The 19,983-nt window shown below is 53.0% G+C and overlaps 1 protein-coding gene across 2 annotated transcripts; it reads left to right on the top strand.

Annotated features, from left to right (window-relative positions):
- Nucleotides 1-13,860: 13,860 nt before the first annotated feature.
- On the top strand, nucleotides 13,861-18,081 carry LOC144109959 (uncharacterized). Of its 2 annotated transcripts, XM_077642756.1 has the most exons (3): nucleotides 13,861-14,710; nucleotides 15,799-16,024; nucleotides 16,391-18,081. In XM_077642756.1, the coding sequence occupies exons 1-3, from the start codon at nucleotides 14,000-14,002 to the stop codon at nucleotides 17,275-17,277; spliced, it is 1,824 nt and encodes a 607-aa protein (XP_077498882.1). In that variant the 5' UTR covers nucleotides 13,861-13,999; the 3' UTR covers nucleotides 17,278-18,081. The 2 variants fall into 2 exon arrangements, with proteins under 2 accessions (XP_077498882.1, XP_077498871.1); XM_077642745.1 differs by having other exon boundaries at nucleotides 15,799-18,081.
- The last annotated feature ends 1,902 nt before the right edge of the window (nucleotides 18,082-19,983 follow it).

The following is a 19,983-nucleotide window of genomic DNA, read 5'->3' as shown; positions in this document are numbered from 1 at the left end:
AGCGGAAATAAAGGACAGCAGGCAGAATGGAGAAATGAAATGAAAGAGGTGAGGGGACAGGAATAGAGGACAGGGGGAGAAGTAATATGTACAAACTATTTACACAATAAGAAATGTGTCCAGGTTGTGCGCGTGATTAGTTCATTTTAGAGGAATTAAATCACACACGCGCACAGCCCTGTGTAGTTACAACTGGAGTGGGGCGTCCAGTTATTAATCGTTCAAGGTAGAACTCGCGGAGCGTTCGGTCACTGCGTGTAACTACCTGACGGAGAACAGACGGGACGTCAAGCCCGTGTGTTCGAGGAATGCACAGAGGCTCACCAAAGTTCGCTCACGAGTGCGCGCACTGCCCTGCGGCCACAATAGCGTCTTGATGGAGTCTGGTAGTATGCCCTGCGCCCTATAGGCCGCGAGCATATCGCGACGAGCATCGGCGAACGCGGAGCAGCGAAGGAGCAGATGTTCTAGTGTTTCCACTGCACCGCATCCGTCACACACACCACTCGTCGCGATTCCGTGACGCACCCGTCGTTCCCCGGGCCACACGCAGCCAATGCGCGCGCGGAGGATCATTGCACGTTGTGACCGTGTAAGTGCGCGACAGCCGGTGACACTGTCGATGCGCTCACCTCCCGCGATGCGTGGGTCGGGGTGCTGCTTTCGGAGATGGTCGTGAATGGCCGCACGCACGTCCTCCAGCGCAAGGGGCAGATCGCTGGCAGGTAGTCGGTGTGCAGCGGTCGCGAGGTCGTCAGAGGGCAGTCATAATTGCACTTGTGCATATGTCGCATTTTCAGTGCCACGTTTTCTTGCTATCTCTTTCTTGCACTTTTTTATCTCTATCACGAGTTCTTTGCAGAGTTTCATTCACGCGTGTATTTGCTAACGTTTTCTCTGCTTCTTTATCTTTGACTCGTGACTATACTTTTCATTTGTCTTCCGGGAACTTCACTCTGTGCCTTCGAGTATGGCGGCAGTAAAAGTAAAAAAAAAATATTGCTTTGTGTTCGCTCAACCCTTTCAGGAATTTCTAACTAATATGTGGGTCAAAGTATATTCTCTGGAACAAACTTTCAACCTCGGTAGACTTCTGTATTTTGAAGTAATTCTATTTAGCGAACCAGAAAGCTGAACTTCACTGAACATTTAATTAGTATGGTGGTTATAGCCAATGCTGAGTTCGTGTACGCGAAGAAGGCGATGCTATGCGACTTTTTAAGCGAAGCATCCTCCCAGGTCGAACGAGTGGGAGGGTGTGTGAGGGCTTATGATGATGATGATGCCCTCAGGCTTAATGGCACATACCCACTGCAGGGGATGGGCCAGGGTGCATTGCTGATACAAACGCACCCATGGGCAATGAGTGGTGTAACTGAATAATTTTATCATCTAAACTCCAATTTGGACAAAAAATGCAGAGAAAAACGGAAATGATAGGTTACGCCCAGTTGCTGCGGGCAAGCCTAAATGGAGAGAGCGGCCGCTAAGGCCTGGCCCTGGTTCGGGGGACTATGAGGGGCGAAGATGAAAGAGGCGATTTTGAGTTGTCTCCTTATGGCGCTCTCTGTTGTGTGAAATAAATAGTATTCGTAAGTAAACAGTAGGGTTTGAACGTAGCTAAACCGAGAAGACGTGCGAAAGAATGTGTTTAGCATGATTGGCTCATGGTTTTGCTTTTCTGGGTCGTTGGTGTGACGACATTAGACTAAGGTTAAGCTCCGACGGAGGATAAGGTGATCTGTTCTGTTCGCACCTCAGATGGAAGTTGAAGACGACAATGTGTAATGCACAGCGTGAAAGTGTAATGTGGCAATAAAAGTAAAAAATGTTCCCTTGTGTTCTCGCCACTTAATAAAAAAATTCTAACTATAATGTCGGCCAAAATATATTCTCTGGAACGAACCTCGGTGAACGTCTGTAATGCTATAGAGCTAGCCAAAAAGCTAAACTTTACTGGTTCGTGTGACGGTAGAAGAAGCTGACGCTAGTTTCTGAGCTTCTGTTTTAAAAAAAATTGTCCTAATCTACTATGGAAACTTCCTTGTTTATGCCACAACACCTTGGCCAATACCCCATGTGGGTATGTGCCTTTCTTAAAAGGACGAAGAGGGCGAAGCTTCTGTTCCGCAGCGGGGTCGAGGGTGTTGCGCTAGCTTGCTCAATTTCTCCTTCTTTTCTGTGCCCGCTCCTGTTCCAGGGTGATGGGGCGCCGGAGAAGGGCTTAATGTCTACCTCTTCTCCCGGCCACGGGTTTTCCCTTGGTCGGCATCTCTTCCTCAGGACCAGCTGCCAACTGATCTCTTTTTCCGCAGTGGCGTTTCCAGCATTCCTGTCGCTTTAGCGCCTTCTGATGGAGGTGCGATTTGATCGAAAAACCCGGAGGCAGTACAGGCGGCTCACCAAACTACATCCAAACACTACACGCGGATCACTGATGTGCGGCATTTCGGCAGGGGTGGTACCTTGCGCAGGGCAAGGACTGTGTAGAGGACCTGCTGAAGTGTACGTCCTTCGCCAACCGCCCTCTCATTCCGCCCTATCTGGCGTGCTCCAAGGGCTTAGTCCCAGGGGTCGACTCTCGTTTGAGCATTTTGGAAACGCTTGAGAAACTCTCGTCTGCGGGAGTGATTGCTTTCCATCGATGCGGCAGAATGGTCGACACAGCAAAAATTCCTACGGAGTCCGTCATAGCCACATTTGCAGCAATATTCTTCCCGGTAGAGGTAAAGATGTGGCCATTGATATTTCGAGTAGATGACTTTAACTCTCGGCCTTCTCAGTGTCAGAACTGCTGGAGATTAGGCCACAGCGGCAAAGCCTGCAAAGCAGGCCTACATTGTTGTGCATGTGGCGAAAGTCATGGCAGGGGGAATGTCCCGAACAGCAAGAGAAATGTTGTTCGTGCAGTGGTGCCCTCTCTGTTAATTCGCCTAATTTTTCTGCACAAGGTCAAGATGTTCTGGTGCTCGAGCTTATGACCAAAGACAGATGCACGCGGAGAGAAGCTCTTGCTGCCGTCAAAGAGAGAGCCTCAGGCCACTCTAGTGGGTCGCCAAATACCCACCCATAATGGATGCCAGTTGGTCTCAGGCAATCACAGCGGCAGTTGAGGAAGCTATGGCAAATGCAATGTGATGGTCATGGAAACCGTATCCACGTGCAATACGCTGTTCGTAGCTACCCAGATGACCAATCTGCGGCAGGTGCCCACCACTTCGCTCTTGCCTTTTTTGGCTTCGGAAGATACTCCTCTTGTGGTCAGCAGTGGCGCTCCACAGGGCCAAAATCAATATGAGCAACAAACGACTGCCGAGATCTCTGTTCCGATAAGCGTTATGGATGAATCCTGTATGGACTTTGTGAATATGGAATCGCGTATCGAGGCTCAGAAAGGAAGTGAATCTCCTTTGAATATTGCAGGTCCATTTTGCCCCCGGTCGAAGACATAGAAAAATCCCGCTAGTCAAAACGCGAAGACAAGGATTCCAGAATAGTTCAGCAGAATGGAAAGTTGCGCTAGTTGGAGGCTTTTCATCATGTGCAAAGGCGATGACGTCATACAAAAGTCAGGTGAAATGATGACTTTCCAATTTTTGAGTGATAGCGTCATGTCAAAGTCACATGAAAGCATGACTCGAAATTTACACAGTGACGACGTCACACCCTAGCTGAGTCACAATCGCTGCCACATGCAGACAGGAAGAATTATAGAAACGAACGCGCGGCGGTAAAAACAGCAGCGACGACGTTGGATTGAGCCAAAGATATCGCAGCTGGAGACAAAATCCCAGCGATGTCATCACTGGTTTAGCTCAGTGTGGTGGCAGTATTCCCGACTACATTCACCAAAATTTTGAGAAACCGTTCGTCGTACAGCATTCCGAGTGGAGTCACAGCATTTGTTTGCATATAGCTTCCATGTTTTTGTGAAGTTGGAGGCTAGCTTGCTGCAGGGGTTCCGACCAATGACGTATGCACCTTCAATTGCTTGATTTGCAACGCGGTTAAGGTGCCCACCGAGATGTCGAGATTTGAGAGCTACAGCGTCCGTTCCTTTCCTCAAAACACGGGCTTTCGCATTCCTCCACGCAAGCAGACTTAAGTGCCCTCAGAATTTTTTTAGTGTGGGAGACATTTAGTGAAAGCATATTTTCCGATTTCGGGCATACGCACACCCCCCTCCGTCAAAAGTATACGGCCCGAGGGGTTTGCTCGTGAGGCCTGCTGAGTGTCTCGTTATGCATCCTCAGCGACCGCAACCATTCCTGAATCCTCCAAACTTTAGCTGCTAGATGTTCTAGGGAGCCCCATTAAACAGCTTGGAAGCAAACCCCTTGGGCTGCGTACTTTTGACGGGGACTGTTAATGTAGTACCATCTCTGCCAGAAGCAACCAGGCAGGCGCGAATGACCCGGGAGCGTGAAAGCGGTCGTGGGAATGCTCTGCGCTCCTCCGGGGTTACCGGTGATGACGTTGATTTGTGCCCTCGCGCTCGCTGCTTGAATGCTGCTAGGTGTTTATCATCCAAGCAGCAAGCGGGTGGGGGGGGGGGGGGGGCAAATCAACATCACAGGTGGTAATCTTGGCGAAAGCGCTGCCCAGCAAGCGCCGCCGAACACGCTGCCATCTCACGACCACGTTCTCGCTACCCGACCGTTCGTGCTGCCTGCTCACTTTGGACAAAGACAGAAGTATGCCAGAGCTGTGCACGGGCTCGGGCCGGCCCGAAAGTCCGGATCCGGCCCGGCCCGCGGGCCGGACTCGGGCCATTTGGAGATTATCTCACTCGGGCTAGGGCCGGGCCCGGGCCAGGCTTTCTATGTCTCGGACGGACGGGCCGGTCGGGCTCCCCGATCCCGACTGCGTACCTTATGCGAAAGTATGCTTGTTGTCTCGCAAGTAGGTACAGCAGGAAGTGTAATGTATGTATTAATCAAAAATGGAATCTACAGGGACGGGAGAAATGTACAAACGCTCACAAAAGGCAAACGAAAGCTAGCGGAAGCTCGGAATGCGTTTTCGGTTCTACCAAGTACCGAGGCTTATTGCAGGTCGGACCGGGCCCGGGCCGGGCCTTAACCCGGCCTAAGACCGAGCCGGGCCGGGCGAACTCAGGCTTCTTTAGCGTCGGGCCGGGCCGGGCCGATTGTGGTAGTGTAAGGCACGGGCCGAGCGCGGGCTCAGAACTGCGGCCCGTGCAAAGCTCTAGTACGTACTATCATGTGAAATATGAGCAGTAACACGGGAATGCTTGGCAGATAGCCTCAAGCCCTCCTTGTGGCGATACACGGCGGCCGCTTTCAGCAAATAAGTGGCGAGGGCTCTGTCCTTGTAACCCATCGCGGACGTTTCTGCGAAAATGAAACATTACGCCTGCACCTGAGCGTGATCATGCGTAATCATCGCAGGGTTCGGCAAAGCGCTCTTCCGCACTACCAAAGGACGCTGCTGTTTCACCTCATCTTATCCGTTTCTGCTTGCATTACTAAATGTGAATCTTTTGGCCAACCGTTTTCTCAGACGCCATTTTTTTCTGGGCAAAGACAAGAGACTATTGTACTGCAGAGAGAGACGCGAAGCTCTCCTTTCGATGCCGACACCAACAATGGCTAGCGTGTCTCTTAGTCAGCGGAAGACAGTTGTAGAAATGTCTTTAAAAGGCCACTCTCGAAGAAATATTCCTTCTGAGATAGGGCGGCTGTTGAACACTGTAAACAGGATCGTCCAAGCATGTCGAACCGAAGGACGGCAGGAGATCATGCTGCGCCACCCAGGGTGAATATCTCACCATCGTTGGCGCTATTAAGGACAATACTACGCTTTTAAGACTTCTGGGGCGCCGGTGGCCGGACGCACCCTCTCCTGCGCAGGAACCCGCTCCTGCCCGTGTTTGCTGCTTCCCAGGAACAAGCGAGGGCCATCCCCACCTCCTGCTGCGGGACGACGCCATTATCGAGCCCCTGGGCCCTCTGCCAACTACAGCAGAGGCGGCCCAGCGTACAGCCTCTCCAGAGGCTGTCCTCCTGCTGTGGACTCCCGGGTGCCTTGGACCAGCATCTCATGGCTCCCCCGCCCACTTAGTGGAGGTGACCACTGCCCGTGCCCCCTCTGCTCCTCAGAGCAGGATGGCGCAGAGGAGGGAGAGTGCATCCTCAAGGGACCCCGAGGGTGATGAAGAGGTCCCAGCCGCTGGCCCCTACCACTTGAAGAACCAGGCCGGCATTGTCCTGTTCCGACCACGCTCTGGGGGCAAACTCTTCTTCAGCAGATGCAAGTTTGCCTTTGCTGCAGTGCATCGACACCAGGCGTTGCCTCTGTCTGGCAGAAGGCTTTCAGGAACATCATGGCTCTGGACGCGCAGCTACCCCCGATGCCCTGGCTGTTTTCCTCAAGGCGCAGAGCCTGGCAGGGCTACCAGTTCGCGCAAGGACTGCAGCGGAGAAGGAAACCTCTATGGGCTATGTTTATGGCATTCTTGTGGATGTTGGTGCAGCAGAACTCCCGACAGCTTTGGAGGTAACCGTCCCTATTCTTGGGGTCCAGCGTGGTGACGGCAGCGCCATCCTGGTCTGCTTTGGGCTGCCACACCCACCATCTTATGTGGCCCTCTAAATGCTTCGCCTCCTGGTATGGGCTGGCCTCCCACGGTCTATCCAGTGCGGTCGCTTCAGCCACCTGGACCACGCCACCGCCAGCTGATCCCAGCCTCTGCGCTGCAGGCGGTGCGGGCGTCACCATGGCTCCGGCGCCTGTGATGCAGCAGTACCGCTCTGTACCAATTGTGGCGGAACGTATCCAGCGGACAGCCCCACATTCCCTCGCTGGAAGGAGGATCAGAGAGTCGTAGCAGCCGTCGCAGCCTCAGACAGACCTGTCTCCCGAAGGGCCAACCGGGCCACGCTCCGTGCAGCGAAAGGACAACCGCCTTGAGGAAACCGCAGGGAAAGGCAACCTCCTCCAGCCACCGCTCCTCGGAGCGACCTCCGGCCTGCTTCCCCACAGAGCAGCTCCCCACCCGCTGCTCCTCTAAGCCGCCCCCATCCTTCCTGAACAGATGGGCACCCAAATGGAGGAAATTACCAAGACCCAGGCTTCTACGCTCCAGGCCACTATCCTGCTGCCAGCAGCCACCCATCAGCCGCTGAGCTTGGCGCAGGGACCGCAGCAACATCTACCCCATCATGGCCAGCGATGCAATGGAAACCCCCAGACCACGGTTCCTCCAGTGGATATGCCGACCGCTCCGTACGCACCTCTCGGAGCTCATCCACCGCCTTCGTAGGGAGGACTTTGATGTTCCGGCGCATCAGGAGGCTAACGTCCAGAGGGACCAGCTCCGCCTGCCAGGGTTCATTGGCTACAGCAGCATGACCTTTTGCCAGGGGCCCTCCTGTACTGCGGATCCTTGCTTGGAGAACTACCACCCTCCCGGACGATCACTGGTGGTCATCTTCGTACGCAGAACTCTTGCCCAGGCAGAGGTTTTGGTGAGTGATGCGGTTGTGGCCCCCGTGGAATTCATCTGAGTAAAGATTAGGCTGGGTAGAGTTGCCACAGCTGTTGCAAGTGTATATGTGCGTGTCCAGATCCCATAGGATGCCATATCCTTGCCGCAGCTTTTCAGTAGCCCTTTGTACCCAACATGTGGCGTGCTCGAGGATCTTCAACACTTGATATGCCGCTGCCAAATCTTCAAATCATCGCAAGGCACCTGCAGCGGTGGCTCAGTCATTATGGCGCTCGGCTGCTGACCCGAAAGACGTGGATTCAATCCCGGCCGCGGCGGTCAAATATAGATGGAGGCGAAATTTAGAGGCCAGTGTGCTGTGCGATGTCAGTGCATGTTAAAGAACTCCAGGTGTTCGAAATTTCCGGAGCCCTTCATTACGGCGTCCCTCATAGCTTGAGTTGCTTTGGGATGTTAAAGACCCATAAACCATAAAACCATCGCAAGGCACTGTTAAGTTCTTAACGACTCCGTCAGGACGGTCCCCTGCACCAGGAATATGTCCTTCGACCCTGGAGTGATGCTGCTTCGGCTTGCGAGGGGCAAAAACTTTAATTTTTCTTAGAGTCACAGGTTTGGTCAACATCCTTTCATGATCACATCTTTTCGTGACTGTTGATTTGACCTTTCATTCGTTCTTTTTTCCCCTTTTGCTCTCTTTTTGCCCTCTTCTCTTTTATTCTCTTCTTTTAGCCTCACCTCATTTGCCATACTATAGCTAACAACCAGCCAGAACTCTCCTGTATTCGTTAGTCTCTCCTCATCCTCCAGTATCATAGGCGGTGGCTCCTTGCTCTGCGGTGACTTCTACGCGGCTCACCCGTGGTGCGGATATCGCAGGGCAGACCACCGCATCCGGGGTCTAGTTTCTGCTTCTCGTGGTACTGGGCTTCATGTCTTGAACAGTGGGAGTTGCGTTTTGTCCGTCGAGGGGGACTCCGCAAATGCACAGACTGGTCTCTTCTCGCTGTGTTTACAGATGGCCCCCATCGCCGGAAACGGGTTCAGACCACTTCCCGATCGCTCTGGCACCTAAGCAGGGCAAGAGAATGGATGGTCGGAAATGCAAATTTGTCGCCACGCACTGGCTACAAGTGACGCGTGTGGTGATTGTGATGCACTCGAAACACTAGAGCACTTGTTCCTCCGCTGTATCGCGTTCGCCCAACTGCGTCGCGACATGCTTGCGGCCTACAGGGCGCAGGGTCTTATCGCGGACAGTGTATCGGCGCTCCTGTGGCCGCAGGGCAGTGCGCGCACCCATGAGGGAAATCTGGTGAGCCTTTGTGTGTACCTCGACCAGACGGGCTTGACGTCCCGTCTGTTCCGCGCCAGGTAACTACCCGCAGTGACAAAATGCTCCGCGTGTGCTACCTTCGGACGCTTTACAGGAAGGCGCTGCCGCTGCCTTTTTTTGTGCAGTGAGCCGCGAGTTTGTGTTTCTGTTATATATTTCCTTTTCTCTTTAGTGAAAGTACACGGCAAGAGCGCGGCATATAAATATTTACTTTGAGCGGCCGGCACGTGACGGCCAAGGGAGAGAGAATGCGAGAGTCGATGCTCCCACACGCCGACAGTGGTCGCGCGACGTTCGGCCTGGTGCAGGGCAACCCATTTGTGCCGCGTGGAAGACATCGCGTTGGCCGCGACCGGCCGTTCCCCTTACCCCACACCAAGCAATTGCATGCCTTTTCACCGATTACTCCAATCATGCGCGGCGCCGCATCCGGCATTTATTTTCATACTATTTACTTGTACCACCTACCCCTATTCTTTCCCACTATCGCTCCCCCTTTCTTTCCCTCTCCCTGTCCTCTCCCGGTCTTTTTTATTCCTGCTAGTCGCAACTCAGGTTCTTCAGATTCCGATGACAGATGGCGCGGCTAGCAAAATCTTTTCCTTGCATTGTTATTTCATTAATAAATAGCCACTAACAACAACACTGGCACAAGTTCCGGGAACTCCTATGTAGTCTCCCGCTCCAGGGCGACATCTTCTCACGTGGCCCGCTGCGCCGAGGCAGCCTGAGTGCACTGTGAGCCCCCCGCCCCAATCAACCGGTCTAGGACCTGCAGTTCCTCCAGATAAGCGCGCAGTGAATCCAAGCACAGCGGAGCGGCCTCCGCACTGACAAGCCGGAGCACTGGATGATCCACAAATGTCTGGATGCTGCCGGAGCTACAAAAAGCGCTGATTGGAATCTTGGGAGGGCATCTGCGCAACCCTAGTTGCTGCCAGGGGAACTGCCAGAACCTGTCGCCTCTTCAGATCCATGCTCAGCCCTACCATCCAGCATGCCCCCACCTGGTCATGGCAGTTGCGCAGGGCCTCACCAGCAGCTGGCTGACAGGCTGCCTGTGATCCTGAATCCCCCTCCTGCCCTCTACCCCAGGCCTGCTTCTACTTAACTGGCGAGCAAACAAGAAGCTACGGACATCACAGCCGTCTGTGCTAACCCTCTCACGCATACGGATCTCACATGTGTCCTGCAGCATTCCAAGCGCCGCAGTGTTCTGGCCTTAATGACGTCACCTACCAGATGCTGAAGAATCTGGATGATGACAGGCCAGGGTCCTTGAGAAGTGCAACAAGGTCTGTGCAATGGGCTCTTTCCCTGAGGCCTGGTGAGCCGTCGTCGCTGTTCCTGTCCTCATTTCGTAAGCCGGCTGCTGACCTCCGGTAATACAGGTCCATCTCAAATCAGCTCCTGGGAATGGAGGACAATGCACTGAAGGGACTCACCTGGACAGCCAAACAGGAGGAGTACCTGCCCCAGCAGCAGTCCGGCTACCGGACACACCGCTGCACCGTAGACGCCCTCGCAGACATGATCTCGTGCCTCAAGGATGGACGCCACTCTCAACATGTGCTCTTCTTCATGCTCCAAGACGTTAAAGCGGCATTGAATAACATCCCCCATGAGGCCATCCTCGAGGTGGTGGACTGCCTTGGGGTAACGGTAACTGCCAACCTCAAGGCTTCCATCCAGGGCTTTCTGTCAGGCTGCACCTCCTGGGTCAAACTTGGTTGAGCTACCAGTATCCGCACCGCCTCATGAGAGGGCTCCCCCAAGGCAGAGTACTGAGCACAGTGCTCTTTAACCTTTTCCTGGCAGGGATGCCTGGCTTCCTCTCTGCTTGCCTGCGGATTCCTGTCCACGTCACCATCTACGCGGACGGTATTGCGATTTGGCGCCGTAGTTCACGACGCCAGAGGGCGCAAATTGTCAGGAATATCCAGCAGGCTGTCACGATAGTCGGCTATTTCCTTGAACGTGTGGGCCTGGTCCACGACGAGGGAAGACGGCGATCAGCATCGCCCGCCAAGAGCTCCCGTGGCAGCGGGTCTGCCGATACACGGGCCTGCTGATTGACCGTCAGGTCAATAGGCAGCCAGCAGTCAAAATCAGCTGCAAGCAGCCACATGAGTAGGGCGCGCCATCTGGAAGCAGCTGGCCAGGAGGAATGGCATCATCTAGCGGATTGGCTTTCGTCTCTTCCAGGGCATGGCGGTGGCTCAATTTCGCTATGCCCTTGCCCTCGTACAACTCATCGAGTGCTGCCAGAGGGCGGCCACTCGCCTGAGCCTGGGTCTTCCGCGTGGTACCCAAGTTCCTTCCACACTGACTGAGGCTGGGGTTTGGCTGATAGAGCTGCAGGCCAAGCAGGCAGCCCACGGGCACATCGCCCTCTTTCACCTCGCCCCAGACGGTCGCCCCTCCTGGAGCGCCTCATCAGCCAGCCCGCTCACGCATGAGCCAGAGCGTCTTCCCTTCCGCCACGCCCAGACCTAAGACACAGCTTCAGGGTGCGCCTCCCTGCTCCTAGGTCTAGGTCCAAGCGCTCCACCAGCCGTCGGATTCATACAGGAGGTTGCGGAGTCCCTGGAGGAGGATTTCGGGGGCTACTCCCACCTCTACACGGACGGCTCCGTGTTACCTTGGTCTTGCCCTTCTGCTGCAGCTGCCTGCGTGGCTCTTACCTTGGGAGAAGACAGGCAGACGAGGCTTCCCTTCGTTGCCAGCTCCACCACTGTGGAGCTGGTGACTCTCCACCTGGCAGTGAAAATCTTGGAGGCCCGCACAGCAGTCCGTGCTGCTGCTATTCTGAGTGGCTCCAGGTCGACCCTGCAACTTCTCCGGGATTCTTGGTGGTCCCAGCTGATAGTACGCAAGACGGTGGCCAAGCTGAACAACCTCGTCTCACGGGGCTGCTCAATACAGCTCGCATGGATTCCTGGCCATGTGGGGGTCCCAAGAAATAAGGCTGCCGATGCCCCAGCGAAGGCAGCCCTTGGCAGCTCCACATCTTGCTGCTCTGCTGTGGTCGCTCTGGACTTCGCACGTAACATCACAAAGCGCCAGCTCCTCCTGGAGCACCCTGACGTACCGCAGAGTCTCCGGGGGAACAACTCCTGAGCTTCTTCCTACTAAGAGACTCTCAAGGCAGCAGAGGTTCCTCCCGCTGTAGCTATGTGTGGGCTGCTGCTGGACTGGCTCCCGCATCTTCAGGAAGGAGCTGGCAACTGCTGCTGACTGCCATCGATGCGGACACCCGCAGGAGACCACAGACAATCTCCTCCTGGAGTGTCCTGTCATTTCTCCCCAAAAGGCAAACCTGACAGCGAGCTACATGGCACTTGGGCTCCCTGCATGGACCGCTGACAACCTTTTCTTCCTTTTTGGCCGCAGCAGAGAAGGGAAGGCCCTTCAGTCTCTCCTCACATTCCTGGAAGACACAAGATGGCTACGCCTGCGGCTCCGCGCGCCTTTCTCTAGAGTCATTTCCCTTCTCCCCTTTTCTGTCCCTTCTGTCAGCACGCTAGCAGTGGTGGTGGGGACCCTTGCCAGTCACAGGCCCGTGAAATTTCCCTTCCCTTTCGTACAACCACTCACGCACACGCACGCACGCATATACAAACACGCAGGCATATAAAACCGAATATAATAACAGAGAAGACAATAAACACCATACACAGAGCTACACTGGAAAAAAGAAAGAGGAGGTTGACGCTGATGCCTCCTTTCTCCGGGGAGCGCCGCTGTGGTCTCCCCTTTCACCAAAAGAAGTAACGATATATTGAATGCAAGGCGACCGTTAGTTCTGCTAAATAGCGGTTTCTTTCGCAAAACAATTTAGCACGTACAAAGTGAACAAGGGAAGGGAAAAACGCTTTGCCCAGACGAAGACAAGTCCCCTCGTCGAATCGATGGCAAGCACCCTGAGGCTTTCCCCTCCCCGGTTCACTTTGTGCGTGTCAAGAAACCATCTTCCTGCCTTCTCTCTACCATGAACTTATCGTGTACTTGTAGAACACTAGAGCGACTTGTTCACTACACTGGGACTATGCGCAATGAACGGCGCCCTTCGGGGGGCTTGCGAGACAGTCTGCAGGTGTCGGTCGTAAAGCGGAAGCGACGACGACGAAGCTGAAACAGACGGAGAGCACGCGCATTGCCTGAATGCTGAAGCGGCATTGTGCCATCTTTTGATAGGCTAACAACAACAACAACAACAACATTCCGAGCCAGGGTGGTGGTAGTGGCAGCGGCCGCAGCTCCTGGCGGAGCCGCCCTTCTATGCGACGTCATGGCGTGCCAATGCATCCGAGCTTGGCAGCGTCGTCCACAACTGTATCGGGCTTGCGTGATAACACGATAACAATGTGCCTGACATGCGCAGTGCTTAAACCGCGCTATCACGAAGGCTATATATATCAATGCTCCGCAATAAACTTGCTCTTCTTGTTCTGGCCTTCATGCTGTCGAGTGCCGTCATTGCGAACTGATACATGGTGTCAGAAGTGGCCAGTTGGGCAGGGCGTAGCTCGGAGCGCTATGGACCTGCTGAAGCCCCCGGAACCTTTGCAGCTCTCCGGTAACCTGTCGCAGAATTGGAAGCGGTTTAAGCAAAAACTGGAACTCTTCATCAAGGCGACCACGCCAAAGGACGACCCAAGAAGCGGAGCAGCGAAAGCTGCACTCCTGTTGAGCGTTGCCGGAGACGAAGCACTTGACGTCTTCAACACGTTTACGTTTGGTGAGCAGGAAGACAAGGAAGATTACGACACCCTGGTCCGGAAGTTTGAAGCATACTGTGCCGAGGTAAGCAATGAAGTGCATGAGCGGTATGTTTTTCGCTCGAGAAAACAAGAAGACGGAGAGCCGTTCGAAAGATTTATTAGAGACCTCAAGAAGCAAGCAGCGCAATGCAACTTCGAAGGACTGCACGATTCAATGATCAGGGATCAGATCGTCTTTGGGACGAATAATTCCAAACTGCGTGAAAAAATGCTGCGGGAAAAGGGCTTAACGTTGTTAAAGGCTGAAGAAATGTGCAGGGTAGCGGAATCAGTGGCACAAAGAAATCAGGTCTGGGCCAGGCCCGGTGCCAGCATTGACTCCGTCTCTCGCAGTAGGGCGTCGTGCCACCGCTGCGTAGACCGGCAAGAGACCAGTGCAGTAAACGGTAGTTCGTACCGGTGCAAGAAATGCAACCGACGGCACGAGCCGAGGCAGTGTCCTGCTTACGGAAAAGATGCAACACTTGTCGAAAGCTGCATCACTTTGCGATTTGTTGTCCGGCCAGGGCGCTCGTCAACGAAGTCGGCGCACAGTTCAATGATGAGTTTGATGTTCTTGACGTCTGCATCGACAGCTGCATTACTGGTGATTGGACTGTCGAAGCCAAAGTTGGGGGTCGTAAAGCATTATTCAAGGTGGATACCGGAGCACAAGCAAGCCTCTTACCATTTTCGATATACCGCAAGTTGAAAACTGCCGAACTGAATCCTACGAGCTCTGTGCTGCGAGCATACAATGGAGGCATCATCACCAACTTCGGAACAGTCCAAAAAATAACCGTTGGAGATGCTGCAACTACAGTGAAATTCTACGTGATGAAAAATGGACGTCGTGCAATACTGGGGCTTCACGCATGCGAAGCTCTAGGCCTTGTGCAGCGCACAGTGGACACTGTCAACACTTCTGCTGAGTACGAAGCGATCAAGCACTTCAGGCACGTCTTTGAGGGTTTAGGATGCCTAAAGCAACCATACAGCATGGTACTACAGCCAGATGCTACCCCAGTCGTCCAGCCAGCGCGGCGGGTGCCCCTGTCTTTGCGCCAACCGCTTCGCGACGAGCTTCAAAGAATGGAGAGAGCTGGTATCATCACAAAAGAAGATGGACCTACAGACTGGGTAAGCCCTTTGGTTTTGGTCAAAAAGAAAGACGGCAGTCTTAGGGTGTGCATGGACCCGAGAAGGATCAATGAGCATATAAAGAGGCAACACTACCAGCTTCCCAGGCGAGAAGATATTGAAGCAGAATTGACCGGCGCTTGCTACTTTAGTTGCCTAGATGCAAACTCTGGATTTCACCAGATACCCCTCGACGACGCAACATCAAAAATTTGCACTTTTGCCACTCCTTTCGGTCGATACCGTTACTTGCGCCTGCCGTTTGGCATTTCATCGGCACCGGAAGTTTTTCACAAAATGCTGAGTCAGATGTTGGACGGGCTGCCAGGAGTTCACGTGTATATCGACGACATTTTGGTGTGGGGCACTACACGTCAAGAGCATGATGAACGGCTAGTAGCAGTTCTGAAAGCTGCCGAAACAGCAGGATTGACACTAAACGCCGAAAAATGCAAGTTCGGTTTAACAGAGGTGCATTTTCTGGGTGACGTTATCGGACAAAAAGGAATTTCCCCGAACCCGAAGCTTGTGCGCAATCTGTTGGAAATGCCAACGCCAAAAAGCAAAACCGATCTACAGCGCATGTTAGGAGTGATCAACTACTTCGGAAAATACGTGCCAGTGTTGTCAGAACGAACAGCGATGCTGCGAGCGCTTATCAAACCGCAAGTCGAGTTCGAGTGGACCGACAACCCCGCGAAGGAATGGAAATGCATCACGCAGGCACTTGCGACATCACCCTTGCTAGCAATATTTGACCCCAAAAAGAAAACAAAAATAACTTGCGATGCGTCCAAGGACGGCGTCGGAGCGGCGCTTTTACAGTGTCACGGTGGTGACTGGCGACCGGTGGCATATGCTTCACGAGTCTTAACACCACCGGAGCAGCGTTACGCGCAAATTGAAAAGGAGACGCTGGGCATTCTGTTCGGTTGCGAGAAGTTTCATCAGTTTGTGTATGGACAGACGGTCATTATCGAGACCGACCACAAGCCACTTCTGTCAATCGCTGCTAAAGGAATTTGTGACATGCCCCCACGATTGCAGAGATTTTTTTAAGACTTCTCAGATATGACTATGTTCTACAGTACGTTCCAGGGAAGCACCTGGTCTTGGCAGACATGCTCTCACGATCGACTACACCCGGGGGTGTCGACAATGCTGGTGCCACAGAAGACGTCGAAGTTCACGCACTACAGCTCCTGAACGGCATGGTCACGGTAACAACGCAGCAAAAACTGGCAAAGGAAACTGCTCGTGACTGCTACTTGCAGACTGTCGTCAGCAACTTATCAGCAGGAAACCCAATTCAAGGTGAGCTGAAGCCGTTTTCATCTGAACTGTCCGTAATCAACGGAATTCTGTTCAAAGGAACAAAAGCTGTCATACCGAGAAGCATGAGACAAGAAATGCTAACAAGAATTCATGCCGGCCACCTTGGCTTAAACAAATGCAAAGAAAGAGCAAGACTTCTCGTTTTTTGGCAAGGCTTGAACAACGACATCGCAGTGCTTCTCCAAAACTGTTCTACATGCAGAAAGTTCGCGTACCAGCAAGCCAAAGAACCGCTGATAATGCGCCCGGTGCCGCAGTGTGCGTGGTACAGGGTCGGAGCGGACATCTTTTGTTTTGGGGGAAATTCTTACGTTGTCGTATATGATGCTCTTTCCAACTTCCCAGATGTCGAGAGGCTTCCAGACACAAGTGCAAGAAGTGTTGTTGCGGCTCTCAGTGCTATGTTTGCTCGATACGGCATTCCTATCGAACTGTGCACTGATAATGGACCACAGTTTTCAAGCCAAGAGTTCGCAGCCTTCGCTAAAGAGTATGATTTTGCGCACGTCACGTCTAGCCCACACTACCCGCAGTCTAACGGCCTTGCTGAAAAAGGTGTGCAAATTGTCAAGCGGATAATGAAGAAAACTCAAGACGCACGACACGACTTCTGGCTAGGTCTTCTGGCCTACCGATCAACGCCACTGATTGATGGTCAATCCCCTGGCGAGCTTCTTCAAGGCAGGCGCCTTCGATCTAATCTCCCCGATTTTGGCGGTATCAAGACTATCGAAGTCAAGAAGCACCGCCAGACGCCCAAAGGACAGCCGTTGCCTCAACTAGGTAAAGGTGACGTCGTCAGGCTGCGAGACACAACTTGGTCACAGAAAGGAAAGGTGGTTGGGGAAGCTGCCCCGAGGTCCTGCCACGTTGTAACTGAAAGTCGTCGTGTTCTTCGGCGCAACAGGCGACACCTGCTTCATTCCAGCGAGCAGTATGCTGAAACAAGTGACGATGACACCGACGACGACTGCGCAGACGAAGCTGACCCAAATGCAAGGAACAGTCCAGAGAGTGTGACACCGCAGCCTTATGGCACTACAAGTGCAGCACCCCAGCAGCCTCCGGGGCTCTGTGACCAACATCTAGCCCACGGTGCCACGCCTTCGGCTTCGATTACCCACCCAGAGCAACCCACAAGTGTCATCAGTCTGAGGAGGTCGACTCGTACCGCGAAGCCTCCCCAACGTCTTCGTTATGACGCTGCTTTCAATCAGTTATCATTAACTTGAACCACTGTCTTGTGCTAACCTTGGAAGGATGTATCGGGCTTGAGTGATAACACGATAACAATGTGCCTGACATGCGCAGTGCTTAAACCGCGCTATCACGAAGGCTATATATATCAATGCTCCGCAATAAACTTGCTCTTCTTGTTCTGGCCTTCATGCTGTCGAGTGCCGTCATTGCGAACTGATACAACAACAACGCGCAGTCCAAGGTGGAGGCACAGTTCAGGCTTCCGGTGTCCCTCATCCACCGCATCAACGGCGAGGACTTGCGCAGGGTTCCGGGCGTTTCCATCCTCGGGAATTCGTCTTCTCCCGCTCCTTCAGCTACGACACCGATCTTAAGTGGAGCACAGAGGAAGAAGACAGCTACATTGCTTGATGGGTAAGCGAGGAGGGCCTGCACGACGGCCGACGGTGGCGTTTCGGGAGTTGCAGCTCACGCACACGTTCACCAAAGGAGCACCTGTGCTGACGTCATTGACCACCTGATACAAGTCGCAGAAGTAAGCAGAAACGTTGTAAGCTGCTGAGCGCACAGCCGGTATTCGGACTGTCGATGACGTCGCGCGAGAAGATTACGCCACCTTAAACAAAGCACTCGAATGCAGTCTAGGGCGGTGGGGCCATCATAGCCACCGCAGCTGCTGCAATGGGTGCCGCTGCTGTCTACTCCACCACCAGCGCCGCATCGAACGCATCAAGGGGCACTCGACCAAGGCTTTTTTTTGTGGTGGAGTGTGGGGCCGGTGGACACAGGCACAGAATGAACAATCACTCTATCTTGGACATTGTTAAGGAGAGGGAAAAGGGCTGAGATGACCAAGAAGCAGAACGCGCACATCTTGAGGGAGTGAAACTGTACGGTGGTCGTCTTTGGTGCGTGGGCAGCAACAGGGGCAGTCATAATTACTTTTGTACATAGGTCGCCTTTTCAATGCCTATCTGGCACTTTTTTGTCTTTATCGCGACTTCTTTGCCAAGTTTTAATTTGTGCATGTTTTCTGCTTCTTTTGTCTCGGTGACTGGTCAGTTGATTTTTTTTCGTGTACTTGTGCTCTCGCGTGGTGTGCCAATAAAAGTTAAAAAAATGTACCCTTTTGTCACAGAGAATACTTTCAAAAAGTCTTAACAATAAGCTGGTCCATCCGCCGAGGTGGCTGAGTGGGTTGGCCGCTCGGCTATTCAGTCGGAGTTGCTGAGTTCGAACAAGGCAGCGCATCGATGGAGGCAAAATGCAAAGGCGTCCTTGGGCTATGGGATGTTAGCGCACTTTAAGCATGCCCAGGTGGTCTAATTTTTCGGAGTCCTCCACTATGGTTGGTTGGTTGACCTCAAAAAATGCTGGCGTATACCCAGTCCGGGGGAGTGGTCAAGACACAGGCGGTTAATTGCTGGATACAGGAATATTTTGACGGGAAAAGGAGTAGTAATAGCATGTAGGCTGATAGATTGGAAGACGCAATAACAGGGGTCCTTTTAACTTGAAGATCGAAGACAGGTAATTCTTGATATCTTTTTTGTCTTTCACTCCCGGCTTCCTCCCGTTCCTTGTGGCGTGGTTCGGGTGTCCACCGAGATCAGAGACAATTGCTGAGCCATTTCCTTTTCTCAGAAAACCAATTTTCAATGTGGTCCAAGTTGTCTTTTCATTAACAAACTGCCAGCCATTGGGGACACCAGTAATTTTAAAATTACGTTAATTAGCTACAAACACAGCAAAATTTGACTATTTAATTAGACTGGAGATTAGAGCCTAGGGCGAGTTCGTAGCCGCGGCGGAAACAATGTCATACGAATTTCTGAAGTGAAGAATAAGTCGTTCTCTAAAGCCCATCACAAGGCTTTCCAATGCTTTCTTTTCTCCGCACAAAACTGAAACGGAGCCATTGAGGTGCACAGGGCTCAAGTTCAGGATATTATCAACGCACGCTGGTGACGTGTTGCAAAGCCTACGACGCCTATTTTGAACCATCTGCACTAACGTATCGCGGCATGCACTTTCCTCTGCTGTGTCAATCGCTGCAATAAAACGGGTGGCCAGCTCAAGCTACTCGGCTGCCGATTCTGGGAACGAGGTCTTTTCCTTGGATACGAGCTCGCCATTTTTTGACCAGTATTTGCTAATTAAATGTTGTACATTGATTTAATTATTACCCAATGAGCATAATTTTGAAAATTACTAGCATCCGCCGCGGCAACGAGCTTGTCCGGAGGGGGTCTTCGGTCTCTTCCGATGACAGTGAGCTACACTACAGGAGCGTATGAGACGTTTCTTCAAGGCGAGAATAATAGAAGTAGTTGTAGTAATGGAGACTTTAATGAAGGAAATAGGTGGAGTCTTCCTCTTCTGGGAGGGCCCGTCAGTTCAGGAGCCCTCTGGTGTCTGTCTCCCGCTTGGCTCAGTTCACCAGGGCTGTGTGTTCTTCCGCGTTAACGGCCAGCGGAGCATTCCCCGAAGGACGGAGTGGGAGAAGGTGCGGGAGTTGCTGCCAGTGGCTGCGGCCAGGCCCAAAGGAAGGGACGTCCCACTCTAACAGGAACGTCCCAGGCCTCTAAAGGAACGTCCCAGGCCCTAGTGGCTCGTCCCACTAGGGCCTGAAAGTGGTGGACTTGGGCTCGTGGAGCGTGGGACGAGATGAAGGAGGCTGTGTTGAGTTGTCTCCATATGGCACTCTCTGTAGTGTATAAAAATAAACAATAGGGTGC

The sequence above is a fragment of the Amblyomma americanum genome, chromosome 1 (genome assembly GCF_052857255.1).
Source record: "Amblyomma americanum isolate KBUSLIRL-KWMA chromosome 1, ASM5285725v1, whole genome shotgun sequence".
Lineage (NCBI taxonomy): Eukaryota > Metazoa > Arthropoda > Arachnida > Ixodida > Ixodidae > Amblyomma > Amblyomma americanum.
Note: the sequence above shows the minus strand (reverse complement) of the source record. Positions and strands in the feature narration are given on the sequence as shown.

Excerpts from the sequence above, each read along its gene's own strand:
- LOC144109959 (XM_077642745.1), top strand. The coding sequence starts at position 14,000 with ATGCAACCGACGGCACGAGCCGAGGCAGTGTCCTGCTTACGGAAAAGA. Across the intron at positions 14,711-15,798 it reads AAGATGGACCTACAGACTGG|TACGTTCCAGGGAAGCACCT; the intron begins GTAAGCCCTTTG and ends TATGTTCTACAG.